General features: G+C 32.9%; 9 protein-coding genes and 1 pseudogene across 10 annotated transcripts, besides 3 other annotated features; 5 read left to right on the top strand and 5 right to left on the bottom strand.

The window, feature by feature from the left end:
* Nucleotides 1-11: part of a terminal%2Cinverted (terminal inverted repeat of Mariner transposon ID:TVAGG3_0265640) that runs on past the window's edge.
* Nucleotides 1-1,285: part of a mobile genetic element that runs on past the window's edge.
* Nucleotides 80-1,205, top strand: TVAGG3_0265650 (annotated as a pseudogene). The gene has a single exon. A coding segment is annotated over exon 1 (1,126 nt).
* Nucleotides 1,258-1,285: a terminal%2Cinverted (terminal inverted repeat of Mariner transposon ID:TVAGG3_0265640).
* Nucleotides 1,286-2,740: 1,455 nt separating this feature from the next.
* Nucleotides 2,741-4,819, bottom strand: TVAGG3_0265630 (cyclin-dependent kinase inhibitor 2C-related family; the record flags this gene model as incomplete). The annotated part of the gene is made up of 1 exon (XM_001583576.1): nucleotides 2,949-4,109. One exon carries the CDS (start codon nucleotides 4,107-4,109, stop codon nucleotides 2,949-2,951), a length of 1,161 nt encoding a protein of 386 aa, XP_001583626.1.
* A 181-nt stretch (nucleotides 4,820-5,000) lies between these two features.
* On the top strand, nucleotides 5,001-5,345 carry TVAGG3_0265620 (Transcription initiation factor IID, 18kD subunit family; the record flags this gene model as incomplete). The annotated part of the gene is made up of 1 exon (XM_001583575.1): nucleotides 5,007-5,291. The coding sequence occupies one exon, from the start codon at nucleotides 5,007-5,009 to the stop codon at nucleotides 5,289-5,291; it is 285 nt and encodes a 94-aa protein (XP_001583625.1).
* Nucleotides 5,346-5,544: 199 nt separating this feature from the next.
* TVAGG3_0265610 (uncharacterized protein) lies at nucleotides 5,545-6,324 on the bottom strand (the record flags this gene model as incomplete). Its single annotated transcript, XM_001583574.1, has 1 exon — nucleotides 5,545-6,324. The coding sequence occupies one exon, from the start codon at nucleotides 6,322-6,324 to the stop codon at nucleotides 5,545-5,547; it is 780 nt and encodes a 259-aa protein (XP_001583624.1).
* A 496-nt stretch (nucleotides 6,325-6,820) lies between these two features.
* TVAGG3_0265600 (TOR signaling) lies at nucleotides 6,821-7,761 on the bottom strand (the record flags this gene model as incomplete). Its single annotated transcript, XM_001583573.1, has 1 exon — nucleotides 6,860-7,756. The coding sequence occupies one exon, from the start codon at nucleotides 7,754-7,756 to the stop codon at nucleotides 6,860-6,862; it is 897 nt and encodes a 298-aa protein (XP_001583623.1).
* Nucleotides 7,762-8,840: 1,079 nt separating this feature from the next.
* TVAGG3_0265590 (protein ubiquitination) lies at nucleotides 8,841-11,240 on the bottom strand (the record flags this gene model as incomplete). The annotated part of the gene is made up of 1 exon (XM_001583572.2): nucleotides 8,884-11,235. The coding sequence occupies one exon, from the start codon at nucleotides 11,233-11,235 to the stop codon at nucleotides 8,884-8,886; it is 2,352 nt and encodes a 783-aa protein (XP_001583622.1).
* Nucleotides 11,241-11,841: 601 nt separating this feature from the next.
* TVAGG3_0265580 (nuclear import signal receptor protein) lies at nucleotides 11,842-13,360 on the bottom strand (the record flags this gene model as incomplete). The annotated part of the gene is made up of 1 exon (XM_001583571.1): nucleotides 11,879-13,345. One exon carries the CDS (start codon nucleotides 13,343-13,345, stop codon nucleotides 11,879-11,881), a length of 1,467 nt encoding a protein of 488 aa, XP_001583621.1.
* Nucleotides 13,361-13,463: 103 nt separating this feature from the next.
* Nucleotides 13,464-15,827, top strand: TVAGG3_0265570 (plastid DNA replication; the record flags this gene model as incomplete). The annotated part of the gene is made up of 1 exon (XM_001583570.1): nucleotides 13,464-15,827. One exon carries the CDS (start codon nucleotides 13,464-13,466, stop codon nucleotides 15,825-15,827), a length of 2,364 nt encoding a protein of 787 aa, XP_001583620.1.
* A 241-nt stretch (nucleotides 15,828-16,068) lies between these two features.
* Nucleotides 16,069-17,385, top strand: TVAGG3_0265560 (ribonuclease inhibitor domain-containing protein; the record flags this gene model as incomplete). The annotated part of the gene is made up of 1 exon (XM_001583569.1): nucleotides 16,734-17,363. The coding sequence occupies one exon, from the start codon at nucleotides 16,734-16,736 to the stop codon at nucleotides 17,361-17,363; it is 630 nt and encodes a 209-aa protein (XP_001583619.1).
* Nucleotides 17,386-17,995: 610 nt separating this feature from the next.
* TVAGG3_0265550 (ribonuclease inhibitor domain-containing protein) lies at nucleotides 17,996-18,838 on the top strand (the record flags this gene model as incomplete). Its single annotated transcript, XM_001583568.1, has 1 exon — nucleotides 17,996-18,838. The coding sequence occupies one exon, from the start codon at nucleotides 17,996-17,998 to the stop codon at nucleotides 18,836-18,838; it is 843 nt and encodes a 280-aa protein (XP_001583618.1).
* Nucleotides 18,839-19,468: the final 630 nt, after the last annotated feature.

Genomic DNA, 19,468 nt, shown 5'->3' with positions numbered 1-19,468 from the left:
CGTTTAGCACAGCGCTCTATATGAGACTATTAAAGGAGATATATGCTGATTATAAATATATAATAAAAAATATGAATATATGTATATGATGAGTATGTTGTATTTTGGCGCCATGCCGGGATATAAAATGAATTTTGAGACAAGAGGCGGTTTCGCGGGAAATTTTGGCGGTTTTTTTCATTTTTTTAATGAATCATAAAGAAAACATCCTCGCTCTTGCAAAAAAATGCAAAGACTGTAAAAAAATCTACGAGACATTGGTAAAATGCTTCGGTATGGATGCTCCTAGCTATTCCACTGTAACGTATCATGTTAGGATGTATCACTTCATGAACAAAAAGGCGCCCATCATAAAAATTGACAAAAAATCGCCGGATCAAAGAAAAATCAAAGCAATTCTTCAAGCGCTAGATGAAGACCCAAGAGCATCACTCAGAAGGATAGAGGAGATGACAAAGATACCACGTACAACAGTCAGTTATTATCTGCACAATTATTTGAACTACAAACTAGCGTATACACGTTGGGTTCCGCACAACCTTAATTCAGTTCAAAAAAAATCTAGAGTCCAATCTTCGAAAGAGCTCCTCTCTATATTGGGTGCGTATCAATCCAAGAAGTTTCGCTTTTTAGTAACAGGGGACGAGTCTTGGTTTCAATATGCAACAGAAGCCAAAATCATGTGGATCCCGAAGGATGAAAATCCGCAAACATTCCCGAAGAAAAAAATTGACACACCAATGATGATGTTGTCGGTTTTTTGGGGCGTGAATGGCATCATCGCAATTGATATTCTTCAAAAACCTAATACGATGAATGCTCAGTATCTAATTGACAATGTTCTTACTCAAATTATCAATTCTGATGAGTTTGAGAAATCCAAACAACAAAAACAAAAGTTTGCAATTCATTTTGATAATTCAAGAGTTCACAAAAGTCATAAGGTAATGAATTACTTGGTGGAAAACAATGTCAAAGTTGTTCCAAACCCAATTTATTCACCTGATATTGCACCCTCTGACTTTTATTTATTCGGCACGCTAAAAAAGAGAGCTGAAGGACGCGAATTCGCGAGTCCAGATGATCTTGAAAATTTTGTAAGAGAGCAATTTGAGCAATTTTCTCATGATGATTTAAAGCGTGTCTTTCAAGCCTGGATCGATCGCTGCGAACGCGTGATTGAATCCAATGGTGATTATATTTAAATAAACTTTATATATATGTAACTTGTTTATTTCTATTCGCAGTATTCAGGTTTGTGCTAAACACACCTTTGGACACCCTATATAATCAAAAAATGAATAAAATAATTATGGCACATTCTGACAATCCTTTGGATGTCTGGCAAATGTTTTTCGAAGATACATCAAATATCACAATGATTTCTACAGCACAGTATATTGAAAGACCTGGGAAATATTTTGTCTATGAAGTTTTATTTAAAAACAAGAATGGTGGTGTAATAAGAACATCGAGTATTTACGATTCAATCCTTTTGGTTTCTCAATCAATTTTCGAAAATAATTATTATAGACATATATATACTTCTGAAACTGTACCTCAAATATTTTCACATATGAAAACTATTATTTATAGGGTATGCGCTATAAATGGATCAAGCCGCTATCCTTTCTGTTGGTTAGATTCAATATTTTCAATGACAAAACAAACATCAATTTCTATTATGAAGGGGGAAACGCTCCAGTGGTTCAAAATGGGAGAAACAATACAGTACAAAATGTTAATATCACACAATCATCATGTCCTACTTATGATTGGGGAATTGCAGTTGCTGTTTATGACAATTGTGAAATATCATTTTCAACATTTTTCAATAATTCTGGAACATCATTCTGTTTGATAAGATTATGGACAGGTTATGAAAATCATATTTTTAATATTCATCATTGCAATATAATATTCAATTTAATCTCCAAGTATCAATCTAAAAATTCAGTTTTTGGATGCGATACTAATGAAAATGGTGTTTCTGTAGAAATATTCAATTGTAGTATAATTAATAATGAAGGGTATTATATATTTTATTCACGAAATAAAGGTTCATTCAATATCAGAAATTGCTACATCAAAGAAAATATATACAATACAACACTCTACAACACTAGATGCATAATAACAGATGAATTTGAAATATTTGAATTAAAAATAAATCACTTAACAACTTATCAATGCCAATCCCAATTTGATGTCTCTATTTCATTAGCATATTTAGATATTTTGAATGATCCAATTATCCAAAGTATAGATTCAAGCCTTTCCGTCATGCTTACAACTGCATATATCTATAGGAATCAAACAATTAAAATTATTTCATACATTGACAATGAATCCGAAAATTCACATGAATTCTCTGAATATTTTCCAATTTATAAGCGACGCTTTAACTATCAATATACAGTACCAAATAACCTTGCAATAGGGGAACACATACTATATCTAAAAGCATTCGATCAAGAAGGAAATGAAACAAATACTGTAAGTTGCAAGTTTATTTACAGGAGTCCACCTATTTTCAGTATCACTACAAGTTATCATATTGAACAAAGTCTAACCCTTATTGGAAACATATCAAATATTGGATATGATTCAATTCAATTCATTAATGCTTCAATTGACGATAGCGGTATTATATCCAAGTCTATTAAATATATATATAATCATGATGATCTAAATCCATATTTCGAATTAGTTATACCACTTCCTGAAAACCCTCAAAAAGGAAAACATCATGTTAATATTATTGCTATCAATCCAATCAACCGAGTTATTGCAAACCAAAAATGGGAGTTTGATTATATGGGTTCTAATAAGAAAATTAATTCATTGGATTTTTGTATACCTTATTCATTTAGACGTCGTAATTAAAAAAAGTTACCAATCTGCATATTTTCATAAACCATTCATTTTTAAAACATTTTGAGCTATATTTAGAAAAATAGTTTTTGATTTATTTGGAAAAATTCAATCATCTTCCCATCAGTTTCATTTTCTTTCGCAATTTCAAGAGATGTTCGTCCGCTTTTGTCCTTAATATTGACATTTGCACCATGAGAAATTAAAATTTTTGCTGTTTTTAGGTACTTTTGTTCTACTGCATAATGAAGAGGAGTTTTTCCATTATTATCAGTTTGGTTGATGTCAGCTCCATGTAAAATAATAATTTTTGCCATTTGATCGTTGTTTTTCAGAACTGCTAAATGAAGGGGAGTTCTTCCCTTGTGATCTTTCGAATTAACTTCAGCTCCTTTCGAGAGCAAAATTTTTGCAACTTTGATGAAATTTTGATCAGCTGCTAAGTGAAGAGCAGTAAATTGATTTATGTCTTTAGCATTAACATCTGCTCCAAGTGAAAGGAGCACTTCCAATGTATCTTTAAAGTTCATATATGTTGCAATGTGAAGAGGTGTTGCTTTTAATTGGTTTTTAATATTGATATTAGCCCCATGCTTAATAAGGATATCAGCTATTTCTTTACATTTTGAATCCATTGCAAGATGAAGTGGAGAATTTCCTGTATCATCTATTGAATTGATGTCTGCTCCATGAGAAATAAGGATTTCAAATGTTTCTACATTATTCCTTAAGGCTGCAAAATGAAGAGCTGTCATTCCATTCTTAGTTTTTGCGTTAATTTTAGCACCACGTAAAAGAAGATTTTCAGTAATTGTATTACAGTTGTTTAGAACTGAATAGTGAAGTGCTGTTTTCCCATCAGAATCTTTTCCATCAATATTTATATGATTGGTTTTCAAATTATTTAAAATGAATTTGCATATATCAATATTATAATAAATAATTGCATTATGCAATAATGTTCTTTTGTTTAAATCGATTTTAGAAAAATCAAGATCTCCTTTTTTTATTAAATCATTTGTTTGTTGAAATGCAGCACACCATGGTATTATCGAATTTTTGCTTTTCTCATACATGAGAAAGAGAGCTTTTAGATTTAACGATTCGACAATAGGAGAATGATCAATTTTATTAATATCAACTTCTTTGCGATCTAAAATGTATTCCGTGAATTCATGATTATGAGATATCAGGGCAAAATATATGACATTTTCATCTATATGATAACAATTCATACATTCATTAATTATATCAGTGTTTCTTCCAATAATAGATAATTGAAAACAAGAATCAGTTAATTCAAATCCTAAACTATGATGAAGAAAACTAAAAATATTAACCGATCCAAAATAGGCACTTATTTCAATAGGTGAAAGAGGTTCATATGAAATGGGAAGCAGAACATCTTCTAATTCATTATTAGTTACATATTCTTTGAATTTCTCAATTTGATCTTTCATTATTATATAAGGCAAATCTCCTTCTTTTGGAAAAGCACTTTGGTCAAATTCTATTTGATATGTATTTCCATCTTTAAACGAAAGTAAATCTTTATAATCGTTCACGTTTTCTTTTAAAAGATCAGCATAAAGTTTTGAATTTGAATTTGAAAATGTAGCTAAGATATGATTTAGTATTTTGATATATTGCTCGCAAGATTGATAATTGCATCGTATTGCGGCAAATATGGCGGTAATGACTATTGTTAATCGCAAATTATATTTAGAGATTATTGATAACATCAAATTATAGGTATCTTCAAGTGATTCATCTGACTTAATATGAAATAATTTATCAAATACTGTAATAAAATCATTATATTGCTCTATATACATGTCTCATTAATAATGGTCAAAAATTAAGCTACTCCTTTGACCAAATATCCGTATCGTTCAGGTACACTTTCTATAATTTGTGCCCAAAGGACATGCAAGATGCTTGATATTTCATTTCTTAAAATCCGTTCAATTTAGAAAGGAATAACTTCCAAAAGTATAATAAATCCATAATCTAGAAGATAAACTATATCCTAAAGGCTTCACCTCTCAGTGTTATCGATGAAAAAGCTTCATGAAGTTTTTTCACTTTTTTTGAAAAATTTAGGGGGAAAAAATAAATAAAAAGGAGGAAAAATGCCTCCAAAGAATGCACTTCGCGAAGCAGTTACACAAATCATGTATACATGTTCAGGCAATAAAGAGCAATACAACGAAACAGTAGATACAGTTTTAGGCGCTTTACAAGTTTATTTGACTCAATTAACTAAGACAGCACTACAAAATTCCCAATCCGCTGGTAAAATTTCAGCTGATGATATTATGAGCGCTCTCAAAAGCGATCGTAGAAAGTATTATTTCCTTCAAACAATTCATGACAAAAAAGCTAAAACCGCAGCTCCAACACATCCAGATCAATAGATAGTATAGTTAAGTTCATATTTTGATTGTAAATAATTTCTTGATATTACTCTATTTTGCCTTTAAAATTTTTTATATCATTACCATTTTGTGCGTTTGAGGTTAAATTCATTTGCTATTTTCTTTCAATAGTGATTAGTAATTAAACTAAGATCATATATTTCGATCTTCATAATGTTTGAGCCATTTATATAAAAAATTAATATTAATAAAACAAAAATATCTAAACACATTTTAAAATTAAATAACACACTTATACTAAGCCTCCGAAGTCAAAGTCATCCTCTTCCTCATCAAAATCATCTTCTTGAGGAATGATTCTTGGTTTTATAGCTTGAGCTGTCTTTTCTTCTCTTGAAGAATTCATTGGTGATGTTCTGGGAGCTGGTGGTGGAGGAGCTGGCGATGGAGATGGAGATTGAATCTGAGATTGAACACTTGGTGTAGGTGTTGAAGCAGGCTTTGTAGGAGAGTGACTGCTTGGTGTTGATATAGGCTTTGTTGGTGATTGAATACTTCCGGTTGTATTTATGGATTCAAGTGGCTTTGATTCATTAGTATCATCAATAGTAAGATTATTAATAGAAAATTGATTATCTGTTGTTCGTTGGATTGCGGATTCTTCGTTAGAAGATTCATTTGGTGTTAATTGTGATGATCTATGATCAGTGAGTGTTTCACCAGTAATACTGCCAGGGTCAGTTCCGCTTGATTGATCAATATTAGTAAATTGATCATTAGTCGTATACTGATTTAAATCGAGTTGATCCATTCCTGGATCAGAAATATCTATATTGGTAGTAAAGTTCATGCTCTGAGTTGCATTTGCTTTTGATGATTTACGAGACGTTTCATAGTCTTCAACGTATTTTATTAAGTCATCTTGAATTGCAACGACAAATCTTCGTTTTGCTTCGTCTATTTTGGTAAAGATCTGTTCAAAATCTTCATTACAAAGTTCTTGAAGTTTATCATCTGGTAGTAAAGTTGGTTTTTTACCTCGCATGAATTTGCCGTTTAAAATTTTTGCCATCTTTTCAAAATTGATCTTCAACGACAAGACTATGACCCTTATCTGGCAATTTTTATCCTTTTTATTGATGTCTGCGTCATGTTAAATAAGTAACTCAATTAAGAACAATTTTTCCATCAATTTCTTTTTCATTGATATTTGAACCATGTGAAAGAAGAAGTTCAACTATTTCTTTACTATTATGAAATTCTGCATGCTGAAGAAATGTTATTTCAAGTTTGTCTTTTCATTGACATTTGCACAAAACTAAAGAAGATTAACCATTATTATCCAAGACGCATAATTATATTGAATGGCGATCCCAATTATCTTTGTAAGTGGCATGTCAGACAATTCATACTTCGTAATCAAAATATTTGTAATCTTATTTCACATATCTTCAATGTATTCACTAGTTTTTATGTGGAAGAACTTTATAAATGTCTCTGTAAGTCTGCCTCTTGTTTTGAATAGTTAGACCTCATTTTGGAAAATATAAATAATAAAAAAATAAAAATTGGTATGATATATAGTTTAAATAATACAAATTAAATGCTTATTGAAGTAAAGTTAAGCATGTTACTCCTTTCAAGTTCCATTCGTAATAATTTGATAATTTCTTTTCAGCAAGGCTCCAAAGGCGGCAAACCTTATCAGTTCCACCTGTAACAACATATTTTCCATCATTAGAGAAGCAAACATCCCAAATCCATTGTGATTGTGCTTTATCTTCTAATCTCATATAAATTTCGCATGTTTCAGTAACCCAAACGATACCTGTTGAATCAGCTGAAGCGGTTGCAAAGTATTTGCCATCGGCAGAAGCAGCAACGCGTGTAAGAATGTTTTTATGGGCAACAATCGTTTTTTGGATTGTAATTTCATTGTTTGCGTATGTGAAAAGAACAACTTGACCATCTTGAAGGCCAGCAACGATCGGGCCATTCTTGCCGCATTCGGCGATTGAACGAATTGGAGAAGAGCCAAGTTTAACGGTCGTAATCTTTTCGTATGTGTTTGGATTCCATGCTTCGATTTGGCCATGGTCGTTGCCTGTAATCAAGATTGTTTTGTCTTGAATTAATGCAATCGCATTTAAGCAGCAACCAGTGTGAACTGCTTTAAGAGACTTTGGTTTTCCAAATTCCCACTTCTGCCATGTCTTATCTTCACTGCAAGCATAAAGACTATTGCCGGCGAAACATAAATCAGTTACATTTGATTGGTGGCCTTGATACATGAATGTATGCTTTCCCGAGCGAAAATTCCTATCATAAAGGAATATATATGGATTGCTTGCAACGAAAAATTTCGAATCAGCGTATGGAATCATTCTATTTGCTTGAGCTTGAGTCAAGTTAAGCTTTGTTAGTTGAGAATTTTGATCTGTAATATCTCTGAAGCATATGCTTAAATCATATCCTGCAGAAACAAGCCATAATCCTTGCGACATTTTCTTTTTCTTAGGTTGAAGAGAAAAAGGGTAAAAAAGATTTCAGGAAAAGGGTAAATTTTTATTAGAAAGGAAGTAAAATATGTAAAAATTATGCATATTTTCACTAATAGTCATCGTAAATTATTTGAATATTCGATTTCATTTAGTAAATTATTAATAATACGAATTCTCAGGACTCAACTATTCTTATTTGGACTTAAGATACCTTGTGATCCAGACCCTCAATATATTACTAGGTGATCCTGTTAATAATTCCTTGTAATTTCGAGTTTTGAATTTACCTATTTTTGACTTCAGGATATCTGGTGATCCAAATCCTCAATGTATTACGAAATGGGATAAATCATGCACATGGTGGTCAACGCCTTCATCTCCTTTTTTGAATATCTTTTCTCCAGTTCCATTTACCCTTTCCACTTTATCATTTCTATCCTATGCTGATCAAGTACCACCAAATTCCATTCGCATATATGGATTAACCAATTCTGGAGATTTGCAAGAAATATATTTTATCAATGATTCGTTTTGTCGGGAATTTTTATATTTAGATTCTGCCGATAATTACAAGTGTTATCCTAATATAAGTAAAACATATGAAATTAATTCCAAAATACCGTTTACTTCATATCAAATTCGAATGGAATCAAACACTTGCGTACATTCATCTAATTGCTGCTTTACTTGCTTTCTTCTCGCCGGAATCAAAATTATTGGAAAATTTTGGACTGAAATTCCGAATTGCAACACTAATAGTTATATGCTAAACGCTTTTCGATACATGTTCATGTTAAGTACATATACTCACTCTTATTAAATCTTATATTATGAATTATTTTATTTTCCTTCTTTGGTTAATTTTCTAGCTTCTACATGAGACACAATTACAATAAAAGTCGAATCTATTTAGCTTTTTCTCTGAATTCAATTTTCTAAAAATTGAATTTGCATCTTTGGAGAAATGCTAATGATATAGAACCCTAATAAGAAAATTAATAAGAAAGCTTATCATTACAGTACATCAGACACCATTTTGTGATAAAAAAAAATAAAAACTTTTATGAAATGTCAGAAACAAGTAAATAAAAGTTTTTATTCATCAAACCATAAATAATCATAAAATATATTTATTTCTTCTTCAATATAGCCTTAACATCAGGAGATTCCGCGAGATCGAAAGGTAATTCATTGTTATTAGTGCGGCAGTCTAAAGCAATTCCTCTGCAAACAGAGAGGATCTTAACAATATCCAAATCGTTGTTCTTAGCCGCGATGTGTAAAGCAGTGAGTCCATCTTTATCTTTTCTGTTCAAATCCATTCCGTCAAGTGAAAGGAGGATCTTAACAACATCAGGCAAACCCATTTGTGTTGCGTGGTGTAAAGCTGTTCGGCCGATTTCGTCGACAGATGAGAAATCAAAGCCAGACTTGAAGAATCTTGATAGAACCTCAACGTTCTGGTATCTAGCAGCTATTCTAAATAAGTCATTCTTGTTCTTCATCTGGTTTACAATGAAATTCTCTATGAAATCTTTTCCGCCAATAACAGCGCATGTAATTGTTGTATTATCCATACCGCTGGTCTTAACTAGACCTCTCTGTAATAAATATGTGAAAATAATCTGTGAGCCTTGTAAACATGAGTATTGTAAAACCGTCACTTTTTCACTTCCCTCTAAATCGTAAGCGTCGTTCATAATTTTTTGGGTCAAATTGAAGTCTTCTTTAGAGGTTAGCTGCTGGAACTTACCGAGATCATCATGAGCAATGGCGTAGCCCAATTCTGTTGCATACAAAGCATCTTCACGAGTAGTATAGAAGTTGGCCCAATCATTAAGTCTTAACATAACAATGTTGTCCTTGAAATCAGCGATCATCTTGTCGAGGCAGCCCATTCCACCGTCGAACCTTGTCAAATACATCTGCTTGTAGAGATCTCGCTCGAATCTTTCAAGTAAAGGAGCGAAGTAGTAGAAGATGATGAGGTTGGACTGCGTGAGGTGCTTCTGCTCGTGCATGAATTGTGAGATACTTTCGGCCAATTCGTCGTCTTTGTAGATTTCCTTACGAGAACAGAGATAAAGGAAGCGCATGAGGGCAAATTGTTTGACGCGCGGACTGTCTGTAAGCAAGGTCTCCATGACCTTGGTGTAAATTGAGCCTTTAAGTAAAGCGTAGTTATTTGTTTCGGATGCAACTGAAATTAAGTACTTGACGAGGTCGGCGTAGAGAGGAATAAGACGCTGGCGAACAACTACAGCACGAAGAATGTTAGATGTAAGCGCTGTGATGCCGTTTCTCTCTGTTCCGAATAATAAAGCGAAAATTGCGGTCTTGACGTTATCAAAGTTTCTCGGATTGAGGTTAAGAAGTAAGTTTTGAAGAGTCATTGTTGAATAAACGTAGATTTTCATGTTAGAAGCAACTTCGCTGATTGGATACATCGTTTTGAGGGCTGTGATAGCTTCTGAGTTACTTTCAGCGGCAGCTTGGATCATATAGTTCAAAGCGACTTGGCGTTCGTCACTTGTTGCTGCTTTTCTGAATAAATATTTACTATATTGGTATTGAGCGGTGTAGTTACCCTTATCGGCAGCAATCTTGAGGAAAGCTGTTGATGTAGTAGACTCTCCTTGCTTTTTGGCCGCAGCATTAGGGGTATCTGCTGTAACATGTTTCTTTTTGTATTCTGTGACATAGTTGTAGAAGTCGAATGCTTGGTTCCATGTTCCTGTCTCTCCTGAACGCCATGAAACTTCGAATTGAGTGGCGGATTCAGCTCCATTTGAAACTTGGTAAAGAAGACGTCCCATGGCCTGGAAAAACTGCGATAACTGCTTGTCCTCGCAATTTCTGAATATCTCGGAAACGTCCATGAGTTCATCTGATGGAATATCATCGAAACATGTATGAGAAAATACGTGGACTGACTTCAATCCGTGAACTTCGGCAACAGCCAAACATAGTTTCACTATCTGCGTTGGCGAAATTTGGGCTTTTGACTCATGAACAACGCGATCTATGACTTCAAAGGGTAATGTTGGGAATAATGGCTCAACAATGTATTCTGGAAGGCATGCAATCATGATTTTTTCTAAACGCTCAATTGGAAACTCTGTTCCTTGGAATTTTATGTACATTTCGAGGATATCTTTTGCAGGAATTGTGTCTTTGATGATTTTTTCGATTTTCTTGACAAGTGTAGCCGATTCCCAGTATTCTGCAAGAAGAAGTAAATTAATGCAATCATTTCCTGAGATTTCGAATGGCTGGCATTGACATGCTTTGACAAATAGCTCGAATGTATGCTTGTCGTAGTCATCATTGACTGCTACATGATTTTCTGCGAAATTAAATAATGTTCCAAATCTACGTGAGTATTTAAGGAACAAGATTGGGTCTATCGGATACTCATCGCCATTATGAATAATAGAATATGAACCTGTCTGAAGGCTGCTGTACTTAAGCTTCAAAGACATAGCTCCGAATTGAGATTCCGTTAAAAACCGTTTGTAAACTTTCCTTGAGAAAGTAAAAAAAAAATTTAAAACGTCGCAGTTTAGAAATCTTTTCATTTTTGTATCATGAATACATCCGACGAGATAGATCGAAAGATCAAGTTTCATCACTGAAAAAGCCATTCCTTGATATTAATTTTGCATAATTTGATAAAGGAAATTGTCTTTAGAGCTTTATCTAAATGAAATAAAATCAGTTCTAACTGATGAAGCAATTCATGAAGTATATCTGAGACATCTTTCATACAATATTTATTTGATATATATATATATATATATTTCGATGATTTAGTTATATGAACATGAAATTTAAACAATTTGCGCATAGAGTCATTACATTTTCCTAATAATCACCTTTGTTTATAAAATTTCATTATTTATTTTCAGAATTTGATTAGTTATCACTTCAATAACCATATTGATCACATTTATTCCACAGTTAAATGATATCATCTAAGTCATATAATCTGAAAGGAACAATGTTTTGGAAAATTTTGTTATATTTCCCCATTAAATCTAGATTACTATTATTAAATCTAAATGTTTTGTAAGTTAAAAATAAATTAGTTATGATACATATTAAAAACAATTTATAATAAAGTTTTCATTGATTTTCAACATCTTCTATAGTTTTCTGGAGAGATTCGATCTTATCATGGTAAATAGGGTTATCGCTATCATCCAATTCCTCTACTCTGTCAGGAAAGTCGGTTGCATGGATCAAATTTGAATATTGGTCGCAATGTCCAGTCGAAATTGACGACAAAGCTATTTTTTGGAGTGAGTCAATGCATCTAACAATAATATTATATATGCCGCACCCAAGCATTTCAACTAAAAGGTCGAATATCTCTTGTCTCAAGAAAAGAAGGCTGATTTCTGTTCCCGCGACAATGATAATTGTTCCTACGAAGTAAGTGACCTCTTGTTTGAACTCAGAAGTCGATGTTTCCGTTGCTTGGACGCATTGAAGGATCATTTCCATAGTTAACAGTGGCAATATCACGGTTGGAATACTATCAAGCAAGTTAGATAATATCCAAAGTGCGTATGGAGCATCATCGTCGTCAGACATGACATTCATTAAAATATCGTAAAGACCAAGGTCCATGAACTTCTTTGCCTGCATTGGTTGTGATACTGTGAGGTTCCCGCACAAGGCAAGAGCAACAGTTCGAAGTTCTGGGTTCTGTAAAGTTTCAATAACGAATGGAAACAGGCCAAGGTCGTAGATAAGGTAAACTGTCTCCGTAACTTTGTTTGTCATATCTATAAGGATTGTTAATATCGACTGGATTAAAGGAATAGAGGCGTTTTCGAGCAATTGGATCAAAGATTGGATACAATCGTGAACTACGTCAGATGAGTATGGATGTGGACCTCCGAAGATGATACACAGGCACTTTCCAGTTGCTTCTTTGAGTGATTCATCTTCTGTCTGCTTAATTTTGTCAATTAAAGAAAAATGTATACCAAAGCAAAGAAGTGCGTCACGCGCGTACGCCGAAGATGCAGCAATTGATCCAATAAGAGCTATAAGAGGGGTCGTAATGTCTGATTCATCAGCTAAAATTAATGATGATAATGTGGCTATGATATCAGAGTCCACGAGCTGTCTATTCAGCTTGCTCTGCTGGAAAATAATAGCTGTAACCTGGAATAGAGCTATTGTTGTCAATGAAGAATACTCATTGTTAAATAATTCTGTTAAATTGGTAATAAAGTTCTCGTTCGAGACGAGGCGAGAGACGCTCTTGGAGTTTGCTTGAACGTTTATTATGAATTCATTCAAAAATGTGAGGATAGTGTTTTCAGAATCAGATTGAAGAGCAGCAATTGCGTTTTCTGGTTGTAAAAGCGGTGTATCTTTGTCAGAATTCAAAACCTTTGGTTTCGGCACCTTTAAATCCCTCTTAAGAAGAACATTCATTGCATTAAAAGATTCTCTCCTGATTTTTAATGTTAATGAAGTTCTTTCTTTCGAAAGTTGATTGAAATAGCCTGTGATCGTTGCTCCAGTCTGACCGAAATGGCCATTCAAGCCAAGATCAGAGAGACTATCACAGCTCATAGAAAAGCAAAAGTGACAATGACTGCCAAAAGTGCCGCTTTTATTTTTAATCGTCTTGTAGAATTTACAAACGGTCACAATTTTTATCCTCCCTTCAAAAAAAATTTTTTGACAACAAATGTCTGATGGTTCTCAAATTAAATTGACAGGTGAGATATTTTCTCCGGATATGGATTCTGTTGGTATACCACGTTTTCTCCAAGAAACTTTTCTTCTTGGAAAGCCAAGTCCACCAATTAGATCTTTACGCACTTGGCAGCGGGTATTGTTTTCGCGTCCTGAATGGAGACAAAATAAGAATATAGTTGTGAAAGTTCCTACAGCAGGTGGAAAAACTGTTGCTGCTGAAGTTGCAATTGCACAACAATTAGAAGCTGATATAACTTCAAAGATCTTGTATTGTGTCCCTTTTGTATCTCTTGCTGCTGAGAAATATACTCAATTTTCTCAGAGATTCCCTAAATATCAAGTTAAAGCTTTTTATCAAAATGTTGGTGGCTCAGAGTTTCAGGTCGGATCAATAGCTGTCTGCACATTTGAAAGAGCGCATTCGCTAATAAATGCTGCAATTAGGAGTGATTATCTTGATTCTTTTAAATTAATAATTATTGATGAGATTCACATGATCAGTTATGAAGGAAGAGGATCAAATGTTGAAGCTATTATTGCAAAACTCCTCTTAGCCACAAAGCCACCAAGAATTATTGGTCTTTCTGCAACAATATCAAATGAAGACTGTGAAATCTATAAAAAATGGATGGATGCATTTATATTCAGATCGGAGAATAGATCTTCAACTTTAAATCAATATTTGCTCTCAGTCCAAGGAGAATTAATTCCAATTGTAAACGGAAAATTCCAAAAAGCTCAAAAAGTATATCCACTAAAAGAAGGAAGTACAAGTAATGTCAAAAGAGCACTCCCTTTGATAGAAGATGTAATAAATTTTGCTGAAAATGCAAATGTTTTATATTTTGTAAACACAAGAAGAGAAGCAGCTTCTGCAGCAAAATTTTTGGCAAAACACATCAAAATTGAGACGAAAAATGACTATATAATAAAAATGAGAGAAGAAATCGCAGTGAATTTAACGAGATTTGCTCAAGGACAGACTGATTCATCAGATTTAGCACCATTAGTATTGAAAGGAGTTTCATATCATCATGCAGGGTTGTTAGTTGAAGAAAGGAAACTTGTTGAAGAAGGATTTCGAAATGGCGCAATTTCTATTGTTGTTGCGACGACAACTTTGAGTGCTGGCATTAATTTCATTAATGTTGCTTTAGTTATAATTGATACAATTTATAGAAGAAACTACCAGAAGCCGCCTACAATTATGACACCTTCTTTGTACACACAAATGGCTGGAAGAGCAGGAAGAACAGAAGAAAATCCTGGAATGGCTGTTACTATTGAAAGTGGAAGTTTTGCTAATGAAAGAGAGATAATACAAGAACTAGCAAATAGGAAAATAGAAAGTATTCAAAGTCATCTATTGGAAGCAAGCGAATTTGATCGATATTTCCTCCAAGTAATTTGTTTTTCAAAACTTGACAAAAATCTTTACAAAAACTTTCCTTTGTTTTCGTTTTATGCGGCTAAAAAAGGAATGACAGAAGAAGAATCACAGAATATTATTGATGAATCTATCAAGAGATTAAAGAACTTGTCATTATTGAACGAAAACGAAGATCCAACAGATTTAGGAAGAGGTATTGCATTGGCGAATATGAGTATTGACGAAGGATTAGAAGTTTACAAGTTTTTGCAAAGGGCAAATACATCATTGGATCTTATTGATAAAATACATTTGATGTTCCTTTGTACTCCAGCACAAAATGACTTCTCTGTACCTGAATATTCCAATCAAGTTTGGGAAGATATCTTCAAAAGACATTCAACAGTAATTGAAACGAAATTAGGAGTCAGAAAAGATGAATTTGAAAAGAAAATTATTATGTCAATAAGAGGAAACAATGTGATGAACTTAGATAACATTGATACTATCTTTCAAAGATTGTTTGCTTCCAGCATTTTACTTGATTTGACTGATGAAATTGGCATTAAACAAATTGAAGAAAAATATGGAGTTGCAAGAGGCCACTGCCAGTCATTACAAAGAAATGCTCATGCATTTGCAGTACAAGTAATGAAGATTTGTAATTCATGTGGAATGCCAATGTTGGAAGCAGCTATTAATCAATTTAGAAAAACAATTTTGTATGGAGCAAAAAGTGAATTGCTAAGTTTAATGCGAATTCCAGGAATACCAAGATTTGAAGCCAGATTATTGTTCAATTCTGGAATGGAAAGTCCAAATGATATCATGTCACATTCTATTGTTGATATTGCAAAAATTATCAAAAGCAATGAAGTAAACGATTTGGAAACTTTTCAAAGAGCTTCTGAAATTATCAAAGGAGCTAACTCGGTTGTTGATGTAGATAATCAAGTGTTTGAACTTACACAACGCGATAATTAGTAAAAAATTGTTTGTTTATAATTTTAATATAATCTTTGCAGACTTTTTATATTTATCTTTTCTCTCAAACTCAATTCTCTAAAAAGTCTGGGGGAGAAAAAAATTGTATATTTCTGATTTAAGATATTTCCTCAATCAGAAAATTGCATAGAAAACGATTAGGGATTATATAATTTCTGATGAATGATGTATTTTTATCAAAAATAAGATTTACAAAAAGTGACAAAACCCAATCAATTGATTAGCTTTTACTGACGGAAACTCTTGAAGATATTGGAAGTCCGGTGTCGGAATATATTGTTTCGGCCAATGTTGTTAGTATTGCAAACGGAACATCAAGCCAATATTTTGCATTAAAATCAAACATTAAAGAAAATTTTATTTGAAAGTCCATCATCGCTCAAGTTTCTTGGACATTATTCATTTGATCAATGTAAACTTTTAACAGAACTTGATCTTTCGAATTGCAGCTCTTTAGAAAATATCGGCTCATTTTGCTTCGCAGAATGCTCAGCAATATCAAGAGTCATTTTTCCAACGCAGTCCAAGCTTGAAATACTAGATTACGCATGCTTTTACCGCATTAGAAAAGTTCCATCATATCAGTTTCCATTATCTTTAAGATACATAAATGGGCAACTATCCCAAAATTGTGGATGCTTTTCTGAATTTGAAGGTGAAGAAATGAGATTTAACGAAGGAATTTTGTCGTTTGGATCAAGAATTTGCATTTATTCTTATATTAAATACATTTATTTGCCATCTTCACTCACCCAAATCCAACCAGATACTTTTCTTTGTCTCTACAATCTATATGAAATTTATTCAGATTCTTCATCCTTATATTCAATAGTCACAAAGGCATTTCTGAGCCACGATCAAACAGTCTTTTATTCATATCCTAGTATGCTAACAGGAACATATTATATTCCGAATTCTGTTAAAAGAATTTATGGAAATGCTTTCTGCTTTTCCAGATTAAATGAAATAATTATACCTGAATCTTGCACCCAACTAGAATATGGTTGCTTCCATCATATGTATGATCTTATTTACCTGAGAATTCCAAAGAGTATTAGCATAATTCATCTGTATGTCATTGACAATTGTCCAAACTTGCGAAATCTTACTATCGAAATGGAAAGTATTCCTCAACTTGAGTATCAATCTGTCCAAATTATTACGCTTGGAAATGAAACAAAAGTTATAGAGGATTATGCATTAATAAAGGCTGTGAATTTACTATCGATTATTATACCTCCTTCTGTCACAAAAATTGGAGTTGAAGCTTTCAGAGGCTTGAAAAATCTTAAAAGTGTGAGAATTTATGGTCAGCCTTCAATTGGGCGATCAGCTTTCATGGACACCAAAATATCTTGTGGTGTTGACTGCTACTCTTCTCTTATTGATCCACTCATATCATCTGGCATGAATAACAAGTCTTTCAATTATTGCTGTTTAGCGACTGCTCCAATTAATGTAAAATGTTTCAAATTCTTGTTAGATTTCCAAATTTATGTTTTTATTATATTATAAAACGTTTTAAAATATATTTGCCTGCGGAAAATGCAACATTTTTTATTCTAGAAACAATTAACAAAAAAGTGACATATATTTTTTTGTGAATAGCTTTTGTACCGGTTCAACTACCTAAACATATTCATTCCGAAATATTAATATCGCATAAAACTTCTCGTTTTCAGGCGAGGATATGAAATCGTGGGTTCAAATAAAAGTGACAAACAAATTCAAGTGATTTGATCTGAATATTGATTCAATTTATTGATCGCAAATTAATATGTTATTAACTTCGCTACATTATCCTTAATGATAAATATAAAATAAATTGAGAGCTATTCAAATTTTCGACAGAATTTTTATTTTGTTCAAAGCAGCATTTCAATTAATATTTTAATTCCAATATTCAAATATTCAAAGACGATTAAAAAAATTGAACAAAAATTTTCATCAATACATTCTATTATAATTATATATAATATTTTACTTCAATAGAATTTTTCAGAAAGTACTCAAATGATCTGACTATGAACTGACCATTTTAGTTTTTATGATCAAAATTCAAGCTAAAAGTAGTTCTTTTATATTGATTTCTTGATTTTAGATTTCATATAGTATTGAAATAATATTTCGGATCATTTTTTCATTAGATGCTTGCGTCTCGTGTAGTGATCAACTCATTACTGCGTAGAAACGTATTTTTGCATAGCGAACCTCATTATGATGGATCAACTATGACCATAACTGAACAATCTGATATACAAGAATATGGTTTAATAAGGAAACAAGCTTTGGCTAAAAACATTGATACAATTGTTGTTTCTGGAGATAATATAACAGCACTTTATTCGTTTGAAAACATCGATACTCTCAAAACATTCAAGATTACTGCCACCCAAGTCACAGAGTTACCAGATAATTGCTTTAAGAACTGCCTCAAACTCGAGACAGTTGAACTCTCAGATAAAATTACAAAGATTGGAGAAAATTGCTTTATATATACAAATATTTCCAGTATTGATCTGAAAAACGTAATAGAAATAGATGGTAATGCCTTTAGTTATTGCTACAATCTCCATCATATCAAACTCAATCAGTCTAAGTTTGGTTACGAGAGTTTTTCGAACTCTGGAATTAAAGATGTTGAATTTGGTTCTGGCGTTACACAATTCGCGATTGCAATTTTCAGGAATTGCTTGAATCTTGAAACCATTACAATTCCAAGCCAAATCACTGAAATATCTCCATATTCATTCCAATATTGCTCAAAATTGACAACAGTCAAATTTGCTGATCAATCAAAGCTGCAGTTAATTGGAGAAGGTGCATTTGAATACACAAACATCAACAGCATTGTTTTCCCAAGCGATTTAACTAAACTTGAAATATCTTGTTTCGCACATACAAAAGTCAAGGAACTTAAATTGACTAATGAATATTTAGTTCTCACAAGCAAAGTAGGGATGCGACGATTTTACGCCATGACCGTTTAAAAATAGAATAATACGCCATTTTTGGGGCCGAATGGCGGGTACTTCGTACCCGCCATTCGGCCGAATAACAAAACAATACAAAATTATCGCCGTCCTTTTTTTCTTTCTTTCTCTTTTTTTTCCTCTCTCTCTCTTTCTTTTCTCTTTCCTCTTTTTACTCCTCTTTCTCTTTTCATCATTAAACGTAGAAAGAGATATTAATATTATTTTAAAATTAAAAAAAAATAAAGAAAGTATAATAAGTAATTATTTAGTTATCGATATATATATGTAAAGTGATAATCTGAGGATAATCTGAGGAGGAGTTTGAGGAGTAGTCTGAGGAGTTTGAGGAGTAGTCTGAGGAGTTTGAGGATAATCTGAGGAGTTTGAGGATAATCTGAGAAGTTTGAGGATAATCTGAGGAGTTTGAGGAGTAGTCTGAGGAGTTTGAGGATAATCTGAGGAGTTTGAGGATAATCTGAGGAGTTTGAGGAGTAGTCTGAGGAGTTTGAGGATAATCTGAGGAGTTTGAGGATAATCTGAGAAGTTTGAGGAGTAGTCTGAGGAGTTTGAGGAGTAGTCTGAGGAGTTTGAGGATAATCTGAGAAGTTTGAGGAGTAGTCTGAGGAGTTTGAGGATAATCTGAGG

The sequence above is a fragment of the Trichomonas vaginalis genome, chromosome V (genome assembly GCF_026262505.1).
Source record: "Trichomonas vaginalis G3 chromosome V, whole genome shotgun sequence".
NCBI lineage: Eukaryota > Parabasalia > Trichomonadida > Trichomonadidae > Trichomonas > Trichomonas vaginalis.
The sequence above is the reverse complement of the archived record's forward strand: the minus strand, read 5'-3'. Positions and strand labels throughout refer to the sequence as shown.